The 21,265-nt window shown below is 41.3% G+C and overlaps 1 protein-coding gene across 1 annotated transcript; it reads right to left on the bottom strand.

Moving 5' to 3' along the window:
• Window positions 1-899: 899 nt before the first annotated feature.
• On the bottom strand, window positions 900-19,900 carry phax (phosphorylated adaptor for RNA export). Its single transcript, XM_043711966.1, has 5 exons — window positions 19,754-19,900; window positions 14,881-15,563; window positions 9,193-9,313; window positions 5,626-5,709; window positions 900-2,933 (listed from the first exon to the last, which is right to left on the bottom strand). Exons 1-5 carry the CDS (start codon window positions 19,829-19,831, stop codon window positions 2,661-2,663), a joined length of 1,239 nt encoding a protein of 412 aa, XP_043567901.1. The 5' UTR covers window positions 19,832-19,900; the 3' UTR covers window positions 900-2,660.
• Between the last annotated feature and the right edge of the window lie 1,365 nt (window positions 19,901-21,265).

Below are 21,265 nucleotides of genomic sequence, written 5' to 3'. Positions count from 1 at the left end.
CACAATCACTGCAACCAAAGACTATAGCTGACAACAGTCTGCATAAAAACTCCAGTTGTTCACAAAAGCAGCTATCAACACTCATTTGGGTCAAACGCTTTCAAATGAAAAAAATCTCAGATCATGACTCCCATCAGCCTTTTGTAACAAATCAGCTATTACATGCTAATGCACATATTTAAATCACACCGTGACAGTAGGTGAAATTTAAATTCAATTAACAAAAATCAGAAATATGCAACTAGTCTTAATAATAGTCCTATATTGACCATCATAAAAACCCATCTGGTTCACTACTGTCCTTTAGGGAAGGGAGTTTGCCTGATTGACAAGTGGCTCCAAATTCTCAGTAAGGTGGTCGACTCTGACAGTGGCCGACAGTGCAAGGACGTTTCGTGATGGGTAACAAATGCTGGCCTTGCCACCAACACCCACATCCCATAAAAGATGTTTTGAAAAATCTGTATGGAAGACATAACTATATTGCAAATGTAATGAATTTACAAAGTCCATAATCCAAAAATAAAAAGAGATATCTAGAGTAACCTCTATTATCCAGCATTCGATTATTCAAATTTCAGATTATCTGGCAAGGTCGCAATGCTTAGCTAAACTATGTTATCCAGCATTCCATTAACCAAACAAAATATTTTGTTCCTGTGTTCCTACCCACGCTCTTTGGATAATTGAGGTCCCTTTGTATTACAGAAATTAGTATAGCTATTGTCATGCTAATACAGCTGGAAAGAAAAAAAAACACTAAAGGACAAGAGGGAAAGGTATATTGTATTATTTTTACTGTTCACATCTGTCCTTTCTCTTGGTATGATTGTTGTAGGCTTAGAATGTGTTCACTCTGCAGGTAAAAGATAGAAACCCAGAAAGGTCAAGACTAGAGATAGGCTTAACCAGGCACAGAGCTGATTTTATTATTGACTCTTTTGGTGTTAATAGCAGACAAATGATAGAAGTCAAAAACTGTATAATCAAAGATCATTTAAACGCACCACCAGATACAATCACATAACCAGGGATATGTGGCTTCAGCGCTCAGCTGAGGTTAGTTTTGATGCTCTGTTCACTAAACAATTGTACTTTGTAGCAGATAACTATGGAGTCATTAGCACCATCTTCTGCATAACATTTTTTTTTCAGAACTAGTTGGGATAGACCTTTCATATATGATTGTTGCACCTTGGCTGATTTGGAATGTTCATGCAAATAAGTGCTCCACTTCAAAGAAATGAGGAAAAAGCTTTTGTGTTGGCACTTGAAAATTTCTGGAAGCAGCCAATTTATCTATTCTATACTTCAGGGTAGCCAGTTCTCTTGGGCTGTTTAGTGGCTCTTTTTAAAAGGTATGCTAAGTATTAAAGCTCATTTTTAATCTAATTAAAAGTTTTACCCTCAAAAATTAAATTTTACTTTTATTTTAACCATGTATTTCAATAAAAGGAAAGCAATTATCATTCATTTTTCCATTGTCTATTCATGCCCCTGCTCTGCTGCACTGCACTGTGGCTTTTCCAATGATTGAGACACATCTCCCTCACTTTTCTATATGGAAGGAGGCTCTGATTAACTCAACTCAACCCCATGCAGGACTATGAATGGTGTTCTGCTTTCTGCGCCTTTGGAGAACCTTGTTGAAACATTATCTCAAAAGCCAAATGAAACCTTTCTTTTCTCTCAAGGGGCCCCTTTTTGATCTGAACATTCACAATGTCCTTAAGAATATTGTATTTCCTTCTCTAACCTCTCTGGCATGCATACACAATAAGATGGAAACCTGATTTTCCAAAGCAAATTAATCAGTCGGCCCAATTGAGAACAGACAATAAATTATGGCCTTGTCAGGGATGTCACAACAGAATTTTTCAAACTTCTTCAACAATGGGTTGCAAACCGAGAAAATGGTATTTTACTCGTTTGCCCAAAAGCTCAAATGACTCATCTACTCTGGTATAGTTTCAGTACCCACATTCCCTCCACTGAACTTCTGGCTATAATTTTGGTGAAACAACAGTGTATGTTATGGTTTAACTTTAATTTTGTAATCGGATATCCAAAGCTGTGCACCAGTCAAACTATTGATGTATTTACTTTATTTCCTCACTGTTTTTGCACTGTACTGCTATTTACATAATCCAGTTTTCCATAGGTCGTTTTAACGCCTTTACAGACCTGCACATGCACATGCCAAATACTGAACTCCATAATATCTGTTCGCCCGATACCATCCAGCAGTTTCCAATAAAATCACCATCATAAGCTGAATTGAATCAAAGGAGCTGCAAAAAAATTTGCATTTAAGTAAAAATTTACTAAATTTGCAAAACGTTATGATACGCAAACATAAAATTTACATGGAAGAATGATTTAAGATTCCTTTGCTGATAGGAATGCATCACTTTACCCTATATTCTCAAAAATGCTGTTATATGAGCACAACAAAGTTAATTGACAATTTATGTCATTTGAAAGGTAAGCATGAATTCGCAAGTTAAACACACAATACAAGTCAAAAAATTGTTTCAAGTAAGGAGGGCGTTATAAATGTAGCACAAATATGTCAACTAGAAATTTTAATGAGATCATCGATATGGGGTATTTATTACATTTGTCTCATAGTTTTCCAGTACTGTAATTAAGCAACCTTTTCAAAAGATTTCTAGATCATTACTGTTATCCAGTTCAATTGCATCTTCAGGATCTAATGGTGGCTTTTCCATGTGAACCTCTTCTGTATCCTCCACAGAAGCTAAGGCATCATTTGTATCACTAGCAAAAGTCTCTCGTGAAGCATCATCATCCACTTGCAGGTTCAGTTCCTTAATAGCTTGCTTCATCTTTTTCCCAATGATGTGCCGTCTCCTTTTTTTGGCTGCTTTTTTGCAATTATATTCTCTCTGATTTTCATCATAAAAAATTTCCTGTTGATTGAAAGCAAGAGATATTTTCTGACTAATTTAATATGACTGGAAAACTGTAACAAAAATAAATATTAGCAGATAATGTCCTTTGCAACTAAATTTTGAGAGCTTAATCTGTGACTGAACAGAGGATCCCAGAAAGCCAAATTCAAGTAGAATACAGAACTAGAAAGGAACACATGCATGAAATGATTTTAAGAGAAAGATAGGAATACTTGTTTGAATTACTTACAGTGTGGAAACAGGCCCTTCGGCCCAACAAGTCCACACCGACCCGCCGAAGCGCAACCCACCCATACCCCTACATTTACCCCTTACCTAACACTACGGGCAATTTAGCATGGCCAATTCACCTGACCTGCACATCTTTGGACTGTGGGAGGAAACCGGAGCACCCGGAGGAAACCCACGCAGACACGGGGAGAATGTGCAAACTCCACACAGTCAGTCGCCTGAGGCGGGAATTGAACCCGGGTCTCGGGCGCTGTGAGGCAGCAGTACTAACCACTGTGCCACCCACATTAAGATTAGATTCCCTACAGTGTGGAAACGGGCCCTTCGGCCAAACAAGTCCACACCGACCCTCTGAAGAGCAACCCATCCAGACCCATTCCTCTACATTCACCCCTGACTAATGCACGTAAAACTATGGGCAATTTAGCATGGCCAATTCACCTAACTTGCACATCTTTGGACTGTGGGAGGAAGCCAGAGCACCTGAAGGAAACCCACGCAGACACGGGGAGAATGTGCAAAATCCACACAGACAGTTGCCCGAGGTGGGAATTGAACCCAGGTCTCTGGCACTGTGAGGCAGCAGTGCTAACCACTCAGACACCGTGCTGCCTGGTTCTCCTTCAAAGATTGTTCTTGTATAATTCTGGTTTAAGCAGCCCTCTAGTGGCCATTCTTCACAAGTTTTGAAAAACAAAATGCAACTGATGACACAAGATCACACAAGATAAATGGCAGTTGGCCTAACAAGTCCATACCAGTGTTTACCCTCACCTGAATCTTCCCTCCTCTAAATGTTCCTTTGGAGTATTAATTCATGGCTCTATCACAATGTAATCTACTTCTCCTTGATTACATTAACAAAGGCAAATCTTAGCAGGACTTGTACACTGGCGGCATGGTGGCACAGTGGTTAGCACTGCTGCCTCACAGCGCTCGAGACCCGGGTTCGATTCCCGCCTCAGGCGACTGACTGTGTGGAGTTTGCACGTTCTCCCCGTGTCTGCGTGGGTTTCCTCTGGGTGCTCCGGTTTCCTCCCACAGTCCAAAGATGTGCAGGTCAGGTGAATTGGACATGCTAAATTGCCCGTAGTGTTAGGTAAGGGGTAAATGTAGGGGTATGGGTGGGTTGCGCTTCAGCGGGGCGGTGTGGACTTGTTGGGCTGAAGGGCCTGTTTCCACACTGTAAGTAATCTAAATCTAAATCTATCTAAAACTTAATGGTAAGGTCCTGGGGCGTGTTGCTGAACAAAGGGAGTGCAGGTTCACAGTTCCTTGAAAGTGCAGTCTCAGGTAGGTAGGATAGTGAAGGTGTTTTGTATGCTTTCTTTTATTGGTCAGAACATTGAGTACAGAAGTTGGGAAGTCAAATTGTAGCTGAACAGGACATCGGTGAGGGTGCTTTTAGAATATTGTATGCAAATCTGGTCTCCCTCCCATAAAAAGGAGATTGTGAAACTTGAAAGGGTTCAGAAAATATTTACAAGGATGTTACCAAGGTTGAAGGGTTTGAGCTATAGGTAGACTCTTAATAGGTTGGGGCTGTTTTCCTTGGAGCATCAGAGACTGAGTGACCTTCTAGAGGTATAGATAGGGTAAACAGACAAGGTCTTTTCCCTGGGTTGGGGTGAGTCCAGAACTAGATGGCATAAGTTTAGGGTGAGAGGGGAAAGATTTAAAAGGGGACCCAAGAGACATACTTTTTCATGCAAAGGGTGCTATGTGTACAGAATGAGCTGCCATAGGAAGTGGTGGAGGCTGGTACAATTACCCATCCAGATACCTTTTAAATGTTGTATGTGAACAGAAAGAGTTTAGAGGGATATGGACCAAGTGCTAGCAATAACTTAGGATATCTGGTCAGCATGGATGAGTTGGACCGAAGGGTCTGTTTCTGTGCTGTACATCTCTAAGACTACATGCTTCAACCACTTAAAATAGTAACAAGTTCCAAATTTACACCATTCTTTGACTGAACAGGTTTCTCCTAGATTCTCTTTTGGCACTCTCAAATCTATATTGATGACCTTTAGTGATCCTCTTCCCCATAATCAGAATCATTCTCTGTGTCGACCCTATTGAAAGCTTTTAGAAATTTGAAGTTAAGAGAAACAGTCCATTAATTATTGCCTGATGTTTATGCCCATCCATTTCTGATAAATTTCTCATAAATCATCTTTGCACCACTCCATTGCCTTGTAGCTGCAAAGGAAACTTAATTGTTCACCAAATTCCCAAGCTAAGTACTCTGCAGAGGCATTAATCTGTTGCGATGAGCACTGAGTCACTCATGTAATGCATCTGAACTCTGCCTACACATTTACACTTTCAGCAGACATTACAAAATAACAACCAGCAGCTAAAGCACTGATTTTAGGCAAAGAACAAAATCACTCGTTTGCCCTTATCAAACAGTATGATGATTAAGTTAATTACATAAAAATGTTTCAGTTCTAACCTTGATTTGGTCTTGAGTGATGCTTGGTGTACTTTTCAACAATTGCAAGTAAACTCCACCAGGTGTTCTTCTGCGACTGCCATCCTATGAAGCAGAAAAACAATTGCACAACGAAGCTGGATTCATGCAAAAAAAAACTAGCCTCCCTTTCTGCAAGTCCATCTTTGCTTACTAATTCACTGTTCCTCCCACTCCTGTTAGACCTCGACTTTTCTTTTTGTTTACACGTGTCTCAGACATTTCCACTTTTTCTTTTGATCTCCTGGGACATGTAGTTCTATATCCTCACTTTCTCTTGGAGACCTGGAGAAAGACCTCCAGCTGCAAACCTTTGAAGTGACAAAAGCATTTCAGCTCTCCCTAAGGACAAAGTCATAACACATCTCTAAACACTATTATGCTTTCTTTAGAAAGTATTATTTTATTAAGGGATCTCTGCCATCTTAAATGTAAAGTCTAACCTCCCAAGCCTATTTTGACCATAAGACATAGGGCAGAGGTAGGCTCATCAGCCCAAGCCTATTCCACCATTCAAACTCATGGCTGATCTGAATCCTCAATTCCACTTTCCTGTCTTTTCCCCCAAAACCCTCGATTCCCTTACTGATTAAAAATCTCTCTACCTTGGCCTTGAATATTCTTAATGGCTCAGCAGCTCTCTGCAGTAAAGAATTCCAGAGACACTCACCCTCAAGAAATTCCTCATCTATGTTAAACGTATGATAGAGTCAGACAACGTGAAAACAGACCCTTTGGTTCAAATTGTCCTTGCGGACCAGACATCCCAATCTAACCTCGTCCCACTGCCAATATTCAACCCCTATCCCTCTAAACGCTTCCTACTCATGTACCCATCCAGATGCCTTTTAAATGTTGTCATTGTATCCATCTCCACCACTTCCTTTGGATGAATGCACAGTGCTCTGTTTGAAGCTACGCCTCAGATCCTTTATAAAATCTTTCCCCTCCCACCTTAAACTTATGTCCTCTAGCTTTGGACTCTTCCATCCTAGGAGAAAAGACCTTGGCTATTCACCCTATCCATGCCCCTCATGATTTTATGAGGTCACCTAAGTTTCTGATGCTCCAAGGAAAATAGCCCCAGTTTATTCAGCCTCTCCCTATAGCTCATACCCTCCAGTCCTAGCAACATCCTTGTAAATCTTTTCTGCACACTCTCTAATTTAACAATATCCTTCTTATAGAAGGACAATAATTTTACGCAGTATTCTATAAGTGGTCTCACCAAAGTCCTGTACAGACACAACATGTCGACCCAACTCCTATACTCAATATTCTAACCAATGAGGGCATGTGTATCAAACACCACTTTCACCAATCTGTCCACCTGTGACTCCAATTTCAAACTATTCTAAGATGACGACTCTTGGTCCTAGATTTCCCACAAGAGGAAACAACCTTTCTGCAGCTACCCTATCCAAGTCCTCTACTAATCTTATTTGTTTCAATACATTTGCCACTCATTCTTCTAAATTCTAATGAGTACAGGTCTAATCTACCAAATCTCCTCTTGGAAAGTAGGCTGATACCAGGCATGGAGGGACTATCTCTGGACTGCCTCCAGTTCCAGTATATCTTTCCTGGGATCAGCCTTGTATTGGGAAAACAAGATTCTTCAGCAAGTTGGAAGATTGATATCACTGAATCCAAAAAATATCCAATCGCTCCAATAGACAACAAGGCCATTAGTATTAAAGGAGTTGCCTCAGCTCCCATATCTACTTGTATGATAATGCAATAATGTAAAACCTTACAACTTAAACACTACACGGATTTTTTTTTTGCAAATCCATTTCTTCTGTTACAACTTTTAAAAGGCAACACCCTGAATCAACTGTCAATAATTACAACTGTAGAAACATAACCCAGCATCCTATACTTTCCAATTTCCTGTGCCAAATACCTTAGGAGGTCAACTTGCAAAAAGTGTCTTTAAGATTATCTTTATTTCATGTTATACTAAGGGAGTGTCTCAACCTATTTTAGTTCATGAGTGGCTAACATTCATCTAAATTAACCTGGAATTTCACAACCATGAGAGGGGTTTTGGATTTGTGATCAATAATGTTTGAGTATGTCCTTTATTAACATTCAAGCATTAAGACAGAACTCAAAACAATGACCATGTTGAGTCCTTGCTGGAGCATGGTCCCTTGTGCAACGAATTTTATTCAGTATCTTACACCATCACTTTGAGAAATTCAACGATATTGCCAAATTGTTATTTGATTGCAGAAAGCATCACAAACTTGTGGATAAGCATCTCTGGGACTGATTGGAGTCAGCGGACTGGACCGTGTACAGGTTCTCAGCAGAATACCTCCACGAGTATGCCACTGCCATCATGGACTTAATTAGGAAATGTGTGGAAGATTGACTTCTTTGTTACACAGTCTAGGTGTTCTTCAACCAGGAAGACCATCCAACTCAAGTTGGATGACCCAGACTGATACAGGAGCTCCGGATATGACTTACACAATGTCATTCGGACTAAGTTAGAGCCCCAAACCTATCAAACAGGCTCCTGCTGTCTGTGGCAAGGCCCAAACAAGATTACGGAATACAAGCCGAAACAGAGCAAGATAGCAGACAAAGACATCTCCCTCCCTGATGCGGGCAATGCTTTCTATGCTCAATTTGAGCAGAATGCCAGTGGCACAGTGCCACCTGCCCCAACAGCCACTGGAGATGTCAGATCAGTCTTTCTGGGAGTCAACCCAAGGAAAGTGATGGGCCCAGGTGGTGTCCCCGGACTAGTATTCACATCCTGTGCAGACCAGCTGGACGAGGTAATTACCGACGTCTTCAACCTCTCCCTCCTACAAGCAAAAGTCCCCACTTGCTTCAAGATGACCGCCACCATATCTGTACCTAAGAGTACATATGTGATGCCCTTTCATGACTACTGCAAAATCAGGAAATGCTTCAAGAGGCTGGTCATGGCCCACATTAAATCCAGTCTTCCAGCCTGCCTCTATCTCCTACAATTTGCCTACTGACACAACCGGTACACAGGATTGAAATAAACACAGTTTATTCACCATCTTACTATTTTCAACGAACACTTCACCAGAGGACCGAACAATCTGGACCACTGCAACACAACCAAAGATGCCTACCACTCCATCCCTATCCAGTCCAAAGATGTGCAGGTCAGGTGAATTGGCCATGCTAAATTGCCCATAGTGTTAGGTGCATAACTCAGAGGGAAACTGGTCTGAGTAGGTTACTCTTCAGAGGTCGGTGTGGACTGGTTGGACCGAAGGGCCTGTTTCCACACTGTTGGGAATCTAATCTAAACTGATCCCATTCCTCTCCCCATCCAAATCCAACAGCACTCAGAAGAATTACTGGTCACCCTCCCTCTTCCTCACCAAGGGATGCAGCAACCAGCTGTCACACTCCATGACTAGCTCAGCTAAGATTAGTTAACTAAGCAAAGAATGGATACTGAAACTGATTTTCTCCTGAATGGCACTGTTTAGTTACTCCACAGACAAAGTCATGGAGTCACGCACAATTTTTAAAAAGACAGGCATTACTTACAACAATCATGAGTCCACCATTCTGTTCCACTTCCGCTGTTTGAATCAGAAGTTCTATTGCTTTCTTCCTTCCAATAGTTTTAACAACCCTGTGAATCAGATCGGTTTTTGGTTCTCGGAGCCTGAATAATAGAAATTTGAAATTTCTGTTACATTTTCTGCAACACATTTTTCATAACAGGTGCACACTGCTTCAACATTCTCGATCATTTTGATTTAAAAAGGCCAAGGCATTCTTGGGGCATATTTTAAAATAATTTTCCATGGAAAAATGAACTCCAGGGTCAAAATAAGTGTCATTAGATGGGCTTAAATATTGAGCAAGCCACTTTTCTCTCCACTCAGAAAAATGAGGACAACCTGCCACCACTAAGATGTCAAACTTTCCAGTCCTAGGTATTATATGCTAATCTCGTAATCAATATGTGCTGTATCTCCGAATTCAAAAGGTGGGTGTCTTAAAAACACGTCAGCCTTTGGATGCAGTTTTAAATTTCATATATGTACGCTTTCAGTGGAGTTAAATCCACCTAGTGATTGTTCCTTATTAGTGAAGAGGGTGTGGGAAGACGAGAGAAGAGAGGAGGAGGAAGAGGTGGAGAAAAATTCAACTACACTTGTCAGGCATGATCGATTTCCAAATCCACCTTTGTTCTGTCATGTTCAGCACAGGTAGGATCCATTTTGAACTTCAAAACAATTTGAAATTGAAAACAGGATACAAACCAGGTGACATAGATGGCTATCCAAAGTCACCAAACCTTTGTGGATCAGAACCACTCCTTTAACACAACAATTTTTATAGATGGACCACAGAAAGCATCCTATCTGGATATATCACAGCATGGATTGGCAACTGCTCTTTCCAAGGCAGCAAGAGAGAAAGAGTTGTGAACAACATCATATAAACCAGTCTTCCATCCACAGAGTCCATCTGCCTGCTGCTTCAGGAAAGCTGCCAACATAATCAAAGACCCTTCCCATTCTGGTTATACTCTCTTCCAGCAGGCAGAAGATGTAAAAGTTTGAATAAATATACAAATCGATTCAAGAACTACTTCCATCTTGTTATCAGACTTTTGGAATGGACTTTACCAATGTTAATTCTGAACTCACTCTCTGCACCTTCTCTGTGGCTATAACACTGTGTTCTGCACTCTGTTCTGTTACCCTAATGCACTTTGTGTGGTTCTGTCGGTCTATATAGCATGGAAAACAACACTTCTCACTGTATCTCAACAACATAACAACAAATCAATTTATCTTTAAGTAGGAGAATGATTAATTTTTCAAACTAAAACAGTTCCAAAATCAAGAAATGTACAAAATAGGAGGCGAGGACCATTCAGCCATGTGCGTCTGCTCCACCATTCAATGTGATTATGGCTCATGATCATCCAACTCAGCATACTGTTCTAGCTTTCACCCTCCGGTCCTATTAGCCTCAAGAACCAACTCTCGAAGATCATAGCTCTGGTGCCTGCAACCTATTTCCTTTAAGACCTCCGAGATACAAACCATATGAGGTTCAACAGATTTGTCAATCTTTAATAAATTATTTTGCTTATGTTATGGGCGGCACGGTGGCACAGTGGTTAGCACTGTTGCCTCACAGCGCCAGAGACCCGGGTTCAATTCCCGCCTCAGGCGACTGACTGTGTGGAGTTTGCACGTTCTCCCCGTGTCTGCGTGGGTTTCCTCCGGGTGCTCCGGTTTCCTCCCACAATCCAAAAGATGTGCAGGGTCAGGTGAATTGGCCGTACTAAATTGCCCGTAGTGTTAGATAAGGGGTAAATGTAGGGGTATGGGTGGGTTTCGCTTCGGCGGGTCGGTGTGGACTTGTTGGGCCGAAGGGCCTGTTTCCACACTGTAATCTAATCTAATCTAATCTAATATGGATCTGTTTCTGATTCAATGCTGGTTTCCTTGGAGAGTCTGTCATCTTGTCAACTTCTTCTATCTTAAATAGAAATGCCATATTTGATTAGATCAGATTACTTACAGTGTGGAAACAGGCCCTTCGGCCCAACAAGTCCACACCGACCCGCCAAAGCGTAACCCACCCAGACCCATTCCCCTACATTTACCCCTGCACCTAACACTACGGGCAATTTAGCATGGCCAATTCACCTCACCTGCACATTGTTGGACTGTGGGAGGAAACCGGAGCACCCAGAGGAAACCCATGCAGACACGGGGAGAATGTGCAAACTCCACACAATCAGTCGCCTGAGGCGGGAATTGAACCCGGGTCTCTGGCACTGTGAGGCAGCAGTGCTAACCACTGTGCCACCGTGACGCCTGATATTATTTTCAGCAGGTCTGCAACTGCCTTATTTTCACTGGTAACATCTAATGTCATGAAAAAAAGTTGTATTGATTATTATGGCCTTTACATGCCTCTTCATACTCAAGATTTTGAGGGGCTTTTGTTCTGTTAACCTCTATTGCTGTTTTTCTTTCTCATTTGCCACGACACAATCTATTTTCTGCATTATTTTAGCTTTATCTCACCTCTTTAGTTACCGGTGTGTTTTTTGGGAAATATGGTTCTTACCCTTAGAGGTGTAAACATGTTCTGAATCTTATTCATATTTTTATTAATTATTTCCCTCTACTTTTCTGTTGTTTTATCCATTAACAGTTGTTCAGTTTACTATGACCAATCTCTATTCTCACTGCATTGAAGTCAGCTTCACAAATTTTGTTTCTTCTTTGCAAATACTATGCTGAATATAATCAGATTAAGATCGATAACAGATAAATGTTCATTCACCAACAGACACCAAACTAAATCAGGCTCATTATTAAATCTAACATGGCAGGAATTTTATTGGTTCTAGGGTACATAGCTTGAGACACATAAGTAGTTCACTATCTTGGTGACATGCTAGACGTTGCCTGATGGGAGTCACTGTATGTCAACATGCACAACAGTGATAAAAGGAACGTAGCACAAATCAGACATGGATGAACTGATGCCTGCAGAGGGTAGAATGTGAGAGAATAGTCAGGAATGCAATGGAAGTCAAGTTTCAAAGGTAACAAATATGAACAGGGTTTCAGCAACAGTTAAGTGAAATGGGCATAAAGTCAGAAACTGTTATGGAGTTGGAGGTAGGTAGTCTTGCTTATAATACAAATGTAGCTGGAAGAACAACTTGGTGTCAAAAATGACTTTAAGGTTGAGAACAGTCTGATTCTGTTCAACCAGTACGAGATGTTTGATATATATTCTGATAACTTAACACTGAAGTTGAGAGAATGCATATAAATTTTGAAATCTTCCATTAAACCCCAACTGCCTTTACTATCCTTACCTAATCTCTGCATTTATACAGTTTAGTAATCGGAGGGTATTTACACAACACTCACTACTGTCTTAATCCTTTCCCATTTCATAATTCTACCCATAAACTTGCTTCTCTCTTGTTCTATCCTCTCTTACCACTGAAATGATTTCAATCTTCATCAAGGTGGTTCCCGTGCCATTTTCCCCAGCTTTCCTATAGAAATTCTAACCTGGCATATCTTGTTCTTGGTCCTATCTTCAAGTCATGCCTTAGTAATAGTCAACATGTAAAATCTTCCTCATTGAATCTGATTTTCAGTTGCTGAATTGTTGGTTTACATGTATAAATTGAGACATTGCTGCAAATGAGTATCTCCTAGCAACACTATCAGACTAAACAGTGCATCAGCGCTTGTGTGATACAGTTGTAGTGTCCTATCTCTGGGCAAGGAGCCTGCGCTCAAGTCACCTGCTCGAGAGGTGTGTCATAACACCTGTCTCGGTTGATTAGAAATATAACAAACTTTGTTTTAACTGCTACCTTATGAATGACACTCTTGATAAACGGGCAAAAATGATATACCTCAAATACCAGAGGTTCACTGTATTATCACGACATCAGAGTAATCAGTTGAGGATATGAGTGAGAAGGCTCTCTTCTGGTAAGTTTTATTTAAGGGAAATAATAATGCAACTTGAAGTGATAAATGCTGTAAATTAAGTATAACAGTGATCTGTATAGCCACTGCATTACATTTCTGTTACTGTATGTTTTTACATTAATAATGTGGACCTCTTTATCAGCCATAATATTTAGTCAACTGGCACACTCCTGGTCCCATAGTCAGAGTCATGGAGATGTACAGCATGGAAACAGACCCTTCAGTCTAACTTGTCCATGCCAACAAGATATCCTAAATTAATCTAGTCCCATTTGTCAGCATTTGGCCCAGATCCCTCAAACCCTTCCAATTCACATACAATATTTAAAAGGCATCTGAATGGGCAATTATACCAGCCCCCACCACTTCCTCTGACAGCTCACTCCATACATTTACCACCCTCTGCACGAAAAGGTTGCTTTTTAGGTACTTTTAAAAAATTCCCCTTAAACTAAGGCTTCTAGTTTTGGGCTCTGCTGCACTGGGGAAAAGACCTTGGCTATTCAACCTATGATGTCCCCTTATGATTTTATAAACTTCGATAAGGTCATTCCCTCAACCTCCAGGTTAATAAAGTGCCAGTTAATAAAAAATGTTCTGTACCTATAATTCAGCTTTAAACACTAGCTAAAATTACTATGACTACTGACAAGCCAAAGGCTAAGTATCTCATTGACAACTTGAAACAAATTTTAAAATATCAGAAAGGAGGTCAAGTAATGTAGTCGCCTAGAACCAAAGCTCTTGTGCAATACTTGTAACAATAATGCAACTGTGTTCAAAATGGAGGAGTTGAGACAGGATCCTCAAGGTATTCTCTAAAGATCTGATTATAGCTTTAATTGTATTAAGTTCCTCCCATGTTGCATTATAGTTTCTGTAGATGCTGTGCCAAAATCACTTCATTTGTGCTGATGTCATCTCACCGTATTACAATGGCTCCTTGAAAAACCCATCTTGTACATTAATGTTCTTGGGAGAGGAAATCTGCCGGCTTTGCCTATCTGACCTGCACATGACTCCAGACAGCAATCTGACTGACTCTTAGAGATGATCATCATCTGGTGGCAAGGTGGCTCAGTGGATAGCACTGCTGCCTCTCAGCACCAGGGACCAGAGCTCGACTCCAGCCTCCGGCGACTACGTGTAGAGTTTGCACATTCTCCCCATGTCTGTGTGGGTTTCCTCTGGGTGCTCCGGTTTCCTCCCAAAATCCAAAGATATGTAGGTTAGGTGAATTGGCCAAGTTAAATTGCCCAAAGTGCTCAGGTGCATTAATTAGGGGAAAATGTAGAGTGGTAGGGGAATGGGTCTGGTGGGTTACCCCTTGGAGAACTGATGTGGACTTGTTGGGCCGAATGGCCTATTTCCACACAGTAGGGATTCTGTAACATTCAGGCCTTACCAAGGACATTCATATCCTAAGAAATAAAAACAAAAATTCTACTTGAACAGCGTACTTCACTTGAAGTTTGGAGACAAAGGTATTTTTTACTTCCCCTTTCTTTGAACAATAATTTTGACTTGTGTCAAAGAACAAAAAAAAGAAGAGAGGTAATGTTCGATGACTATTCCACAGATGGGTATGCCACAAAGACTCAGGGGCACACAGAACATGTGGCAAATTTGCTGAGACTCACCCAAGGTAGAAATTTAAACTGCAGATAGCACCTTAATATTACCTCTGCAGAAAACCTATCAGTTGTCATATTCTAGATAAACAGAACATACCAACCTGTAGGCTATTTCATCCGAAATCTTATTTGGACTATCATCTTCTTTAATATCACATTTTCCCTTGTAGTTCATTTCAAGCCTTTCCCCTAGCCTCTCCTTAACTGGCCTTTTTCGCTTGAGATTGCTTTGATTACACTCTTCCTGGTTTTTGATTTTCCTTCCATCCTGTATATACTCATCTAATTCTGCTTCTAACTTATTCATTTCCTCGTCCTCTTCCCGACGCTGTTTTGCCATCATCTTCTTTGCCATTGCATAATTGTAAGTCTCAGACTGTCGAGAGTTCATGTCAATGCAGCCCTCCATTCCCAAAATTCCCAGCTCTGTTGCCACAGCATCTTGATTCTGCTCCTGTAACACTGAGCCCCAAATATTGTTAACTTTGCGATCTTGTACTTTTGCAGGATTTCCAGTCCCCATAAAACCATCACCAACTGGACCAAAAGGCATGCCTGGAGGTTTTAAAGGTAGATTGTTTGCACTGTTTGAACATTTTTGACGCTTCCTTCGCCACAAGAGTCTTTCCTCATCATCAGAATCAAGATCACTCTCTTCACTTGAATTGTCAGATGTTGTGGTTCGGTAGCGGCTGCTCAAATCAAATGAAGATGGGTGAGCTGGCACATCATTTTGTGCATTAAAGGGTGTAGTTGGGAAGTTGGGTATAGCAGCTTGCTGGTTCTGCAAATGAAGTACAATACAGTTACTAAGCATGAACATTATGTTCAGCCTAATTAAAATTATTGCTTTGGAAAATAACATGCAAGCGATAATTTGCTATTCACACTTTACTGTGGCTACTAAAATGGCTGCCACCTCTCCAACTAATGTTTCAAATTTATTCTTTCACCCCTGTTCATAATGCATTTTGCCAATGGACCTCCTTGCTCTTATTTTGTAATGTATTGCATGCCCCCATGTACTTGAGATTTTTTCCCTTCAGCAATTGAAATAATTTTGTCCAACAATAAAAAGAGATTGCATTAACCTCCTAAATTTTATTTACAACCTGAAATTCTATTTTTATAGACTTTAAGTGAAGATCTCAGTCTTTCAAACACCTGGGCTTGGAACTTGATACCTTTGCCCATGACCGCAGCCATGAACTGAATTTGCTTTGTACAGACATCATGAGGAATCAAAATCAAAATTTGACCAGTTGCATAAAGAAATATTGGGACCAGTGACCAAGAATTTGGTCAGAGGCATCATAAACAAAAGAGGGAAGTAAATAGATGGAGAGGTTTAGGGAAGAGGTTCGAGCTTACAGCCTAAGCAACTAAAGGTACAGCCAAAAACAGCTAAATAAACTTAGAGATGTGCCACATCGAGGAGCTCAGTAATCTTAATAAAAATCTTGTTACAGTTTTTGGGCTGTAACAAATTGCAGAGATAAGTTGGGACAAGACCAAAGGACTTGAAAAGATGTGAATTGTAAACAAAATCAAAAGAACTGCAGATGCTGTAAATTATAAATGAAAACAGAAATTGTTGGAAAAGCTCAGTAGGTCTGGCAGCATCTGTAGAGAGAATTCAGAGTCAATGTTTCAGATCGAATGACCCTTCCTCAAATGCCATTTGGGGCCGCTCGGTGGCTCAGTGGTTAGCCCTGCTGCCTCTCAATGCCAGGGACCTGGGTTCAATTCCAACCTCTGCGTGGAGTTTGCACATTCTCCCTGTGTCTGCGTGGGTTCCTTCCAGGTGGTCCAGTTTTCTCCCAGTCAAAAGATGTGCAGGTTAGGTGAATTAGCTTTGGGAGGTGTCAGGTTGCAGGGACAGGATGGGATGCACTTTGGAGGGTCAGTGTAGACTTGATGGGCCAAATGGTCTGTTTCCACACTGTGAGGATTCTATGACGACCCAAAATGTTAACTCTAATTTCTCTCCACAGACACTGCCAGACAGGTTGAGCCTTCCCAGCAATTCCTAATTTTGTTTGAGGATTTTAAAAGTTGTTGTCACACTTTGCAACAAACTAGGTCAATGTACATGGATTGAAGGGGAAGTGGAACTTCAACAGTTGGCTTGAAGCTGATGAGTTTTAGGTATACCCTGACACCATCGAGCTTTACCTCATCATCTATGTTGACTTCCACATTGTCTATAATAGTCAAACTGCTATGAAAAAGTACAGGACGAGCACAAATTTCCATCAAATACTGGGCAGACTGAAGACATTCCATTCTCCCACCCCAGACTGCAATAATGCCACTGAAAGCCAGACAGGAAGTATTGGAATAGTCAAGTTCAGACAGTAACTCTCTTGTCAATAAGATGTCAGCAACAAAGAAGCTGAGGGAGGGACCAAGTTCATTAATTTCAGAGTGAAAATCAGTACAGTACTCCTGGTGAAGGAGGAGATGGGACTGCACAGTGGCTAAGTGATTAGCATAGTGGTGCCTCACAGCGTCAGGGACCCAGGTTAAATTCCACCCTTGTGGGACCGTGTTTGTGGTGTTCGCACATTTTCCACAAATCTGCATGGGATACTTCCCACAGTCCAAAGATGCACAGGTTAGGTGGATTGGCCATGAATATGCAGGGTTACAGGAAAAGAGTAAGGGGTGGGTCCAGATGGGATGCTCTTTGGAGGGCCAGAGTGTACTCGATGGGCTGAATGGCCTGCTCCCACAGTGTAGGGATTCTATGACATGGAGGTGGAAACTGCGTCAAACATCACATCACACAGTGTCAAACAGTTGGACTTGGCCTCAAGCGATGGCTTTGGGCTTTCTGACACAATGGAAAACAATTCATCTCATTTTATGTCAGACAGGCACAATGACAAATCAAAAGGTGGTGAACAGCTTGAGAGAAAGAGTGACAAACCAGGTGTCTGTGTACATATGGATCCTGGCAGGTTTTTACAAGATGTCACTGAAAAATAGCAGGAGCCAGGGAGACAATCTTGGAGAAGCTACTGATAGAAATGTACTGATATACAGCATGGGTGGTAATAAAGGATAGGTGGTTGTATGGTACTATAGTTAAATTCTTACATTGCATCAGCACTAGTTGCTGATGGAATATTCTAGAAGTGTCCACTCAAGCATTTTCAAAATTAAGAAAACTAACATGCAAATTTGGATTTTATTCAGGTAAAATTTATTTTTAAAAAGTACAAATCCATAAGAAGAGACAGAATATTATGAGAGATTAACCACAGCTTACACACAATGGAATTTAGAAAGTCCACCTATAGGCCCAAAAACTCAAGATGTTAATCTTTGCACCAACAGAATTCCCCCCTCCTCCTCAAAAAGGTGAATTCAGATCAAATAATTCCAATTACTTGGATTGTTCTAGGCACAACCCTAAATAGCCCCTGAATGATGTTATAACAAATCCACAGTAGCTAAGTTTCAAGAAAGATGTCTTGTACAACAAAACAAACTGTCCAGCTACACTGTTTGATAGCTAAGTGTTCATGTTGGGTAGGTTACTTCCTGCAGAGTCTAATGAGTATCATAAGGTATTTTGCATCCACCTGAATATCTTAGATAGCAAAACATCCCAGACTGCATGACTGAAATAGTCTTAAAGGGGGAAAAAAGAGAGACCATATAGATATATACCTGATCAAGCAGCTGGACAACTTTCCTAATAAATATTTTTTAAAGGAGCATCTTAAAGAAAGTAAGAGACACAAGTCCAGGTGAGTCTTAAAATGCTTTAAATAGTTTAAATATACTTGAATGTTTCACTTTAACATTTTAACCAGAGAGAAAGGAAACTATTTGAGAGATGCCTGCAAGGGTGCTTGGTCTATACATTTAAATTATAATAAACAAAGCTGGAAGGGTACAGACAGGTTTGCAAAAGGGGTAAATAAACTTGCATTAACTCATTGTTGTGCATTGGCATTACTCAAGGTAAACAGAGAAGAGTGGGGTCTTTTTCCTCTAAAGATAAGCATGCTGTCAGGACAGTTGAAAATTCAGTTACCATGACAATTCTAACTTGAAGTTGATCAACTTGAAGTTTGTGAAGGAAATCAGGTGCAATCATTCACTAATGTAAATTTTATAGATCAGCCATACAAAAGCAAGTGCAAATCTAAAAACAGAAAACACTCGACCTACTCAGGTCTGGCAGCATGTGTGGAATCAAACAGTTAACATTTCAGGTTTGCGACCTTCCATTGTTAGTCTTTTGAGACCTGGCCCATGCAGAAATTGTTGCTGAGAGATTGAAAGCCCTATTGTTGCAACTGTTACTACAGTCAACTACAGGTGGGGCTACATTTTGCCAACAGCAAAAAGAGGCTGACCTGAAATGCGAGTTTTGCATACCAACCTGCAGCATATTCAGCTTTTAAATATTATTGAAGGCTGGGGAGAGATAAATTGGAGGGAGATGCACAAGAGGATAGACAGAGTGGGAAGATAGCATAAACCCTGGTGGTGGAGACTCCACAGAAAGAGGGGGAAAAGAATACCAAAGGGTTTAGAAAGAGGGGTCGCTGGAGTCGAAACCTTGAACGGTTTTTCTTTCCTCCACAAGATGCTGCTGAGTTTCTCCAACAATCGCTGGGCGGGGGTTGGGGGGAGGTGAGGGGGAAGCGACTGGCTGCAAAAAGGGTCTTGGAATAAGGACGTGAATTTTAAAAGTGGGGTTTGGTATTGGAGGGAGGGTACGGAGAGTGCTGCACTCTCCCACCCCCGCCCCAGCACAGAGGCCGGTTACACCAGTCAGTCAGTCAGACCCCCCCCCCCCTGCCCCCTGCAGTGCTGGGGAGGGACAGGACACTGAGAGTCCATTGTACTCGGGCTGGCTCTCCATGCAGCAAGACTCTGATCATGATTTCAGTCCTGAGGCGGGGGGGAGAGAGAGGGGAAAACCCTTTCAACTGCAAACCCTTCCCCCGGTACCTGCGGCTCTCCGCCCGTGGTCATCTCCGAGTCAGACTCAGAGTCCAGCACCTCCCCGTCCTCCAGCGGCGCCGCCATCCTTGCTGCAGAGCCCCGACCCGGAAACTAAACCCACTCTCTCCTCCCCCTTCCCCAGAGCCGCACTTCCGGGTCACAGCCTCCCGCCTTGATCTGCTCTCGCTCTGGGCACGCGGGGGCGCTGCACTGGCTCACTGCCTTTCCAGGTGCTCCTCCTGCTCCCTCTATGTTGTGGGCTATTGACATCCTCTCTCTCTCTTCATCACAAAGGGAGGGAGAGAGGCAATTGGTTTTATATCTCAGAATCATATAAGTGTTACAGGGTAGAAGCAGAGTGTTCAAAGCACCGGCTCTCTGAATGAGGATAGTTACTTACTACCAATCTCCTACTTTTTCCCTGTACTCTTGTATATTATTTCAATCCAAATATTCATCCAATACCCTCTTGAATATCCTAGTTATACTTCCATAATCTCACTACTCGTTGTGTAATAATGTTTTGGTTCGCATTTGCATTTATTTGGCAAATCATTTTAAACCTGTGCCATCTGGTTCTTGACTCTTTTAACATCTCTTTGTAAAGAGTTGTGGAAAACTGGCTGGATCAATGAAGGTTTCTGCAGGTGGGATCACCAAATAAGTAGTGCACCAAGTGTCCTGTTTAAGGTACTTGTAATTTACTAAAAGTGAAAAAAAAAGCTTCAGAACCAAAAAAACACTCAATGAAGTCTATTATTATTGATGTCATCTGCACATTGTGGTTGTTTTTAATTAATGTGTTGAGGCATATTATGACACATATCTGAATGCAGTGGGATTTGAACCCAGGCCTTTTAGCTCAGAGGTAAGGACACTACTAATGTGCCACAAAACCCTCACAGACATTTCATACTTAGTGCTGCATACTTAGTTCATCAAGAGCAATCTTAGTTACTCCATGCTCCTTCCACAGGACATGGAAAAAACTCTGGAAAAGATTAAGACAGAGTGAGTTACTGCTCATAGACTCATAGAGTCTACAGCACAGAAACAGACCCTTTGGTCCAACCAGACTGTACCGAACATAATCCCAAACTAAACTAGTCCCATTGCCTGCTCCTGGCCCATATCCCTCCAAACCTTTCCTATTCATGTACCTATCCAAATGTCTTTTAAATGTTGTAATTGTATCTGTTTCCACCACTTCCCCAGGAAGTTCATTCCACACGTGAACCACTCTTGGTGTAAAGGATTTACCACTCATGTCTTTTTTACATGTCTCTTCTCTCATCTTAAAAATGTGCCCCCTCGTCTTGAAATCCCCTATCCTAGGGAAAAGACAACTACCATTAATTCAATCTATACATCTCATTATTTTTTAAACTTCGATAACATTCCCAAGTCCTCCCAGTCTAAAACCTAGAAACTATCAGCCAGGCCTACATGGGATGGGTCTTTACGAAGATCCTCCCACAATTCCAAGCTATTCTGTACAGAACAGCCAAAGATTAGAGC

The sequence above is a fragment of the Chiloscyllium plagiosum genome, chromosome 2 (genome assembly GCF_004010195.1).
Source record: "Chiloscyllium plagiosum isolate BGI_BamShark_2017 chromosome 2, ASM401019v2, whole genome shotgun sequence".
Taxonomy (NCBI): domain Eukaryota; kingdom Metazoa; phylum Chordata; class Chondrichthyes; order Orectolobiformes; family Hemiscylliidae; genus Chiloscyllium; species Chiloscyllium plagiosum.
This window is presented reverse-complemented; position numbering and strand designations above follow the sequence as displayed.

Coding starts and splice junctions, on each gene's coding strand:
- phax (XM_043711966.1), bottom strand. CDS start 19,831: ATGGCGGCGCCGCTGGAGGACGGGGAGGTGCTGGACTCTGAGTCTGAC. Junction 9,314..14,880: donor TCGGATGAAATAGCCTACAG/GTTGGTATGTTC, acceptor TCTATTATTCAG/GCTCCGAGAACCAAAAACCG. Junction 5,710..9,192: donor ATGGTGGACTCATGATTGTT/GTAAGTAATGCC, acceptor TCTGCTTCATAG/GATGGCAGTCGCAGAAGAAC.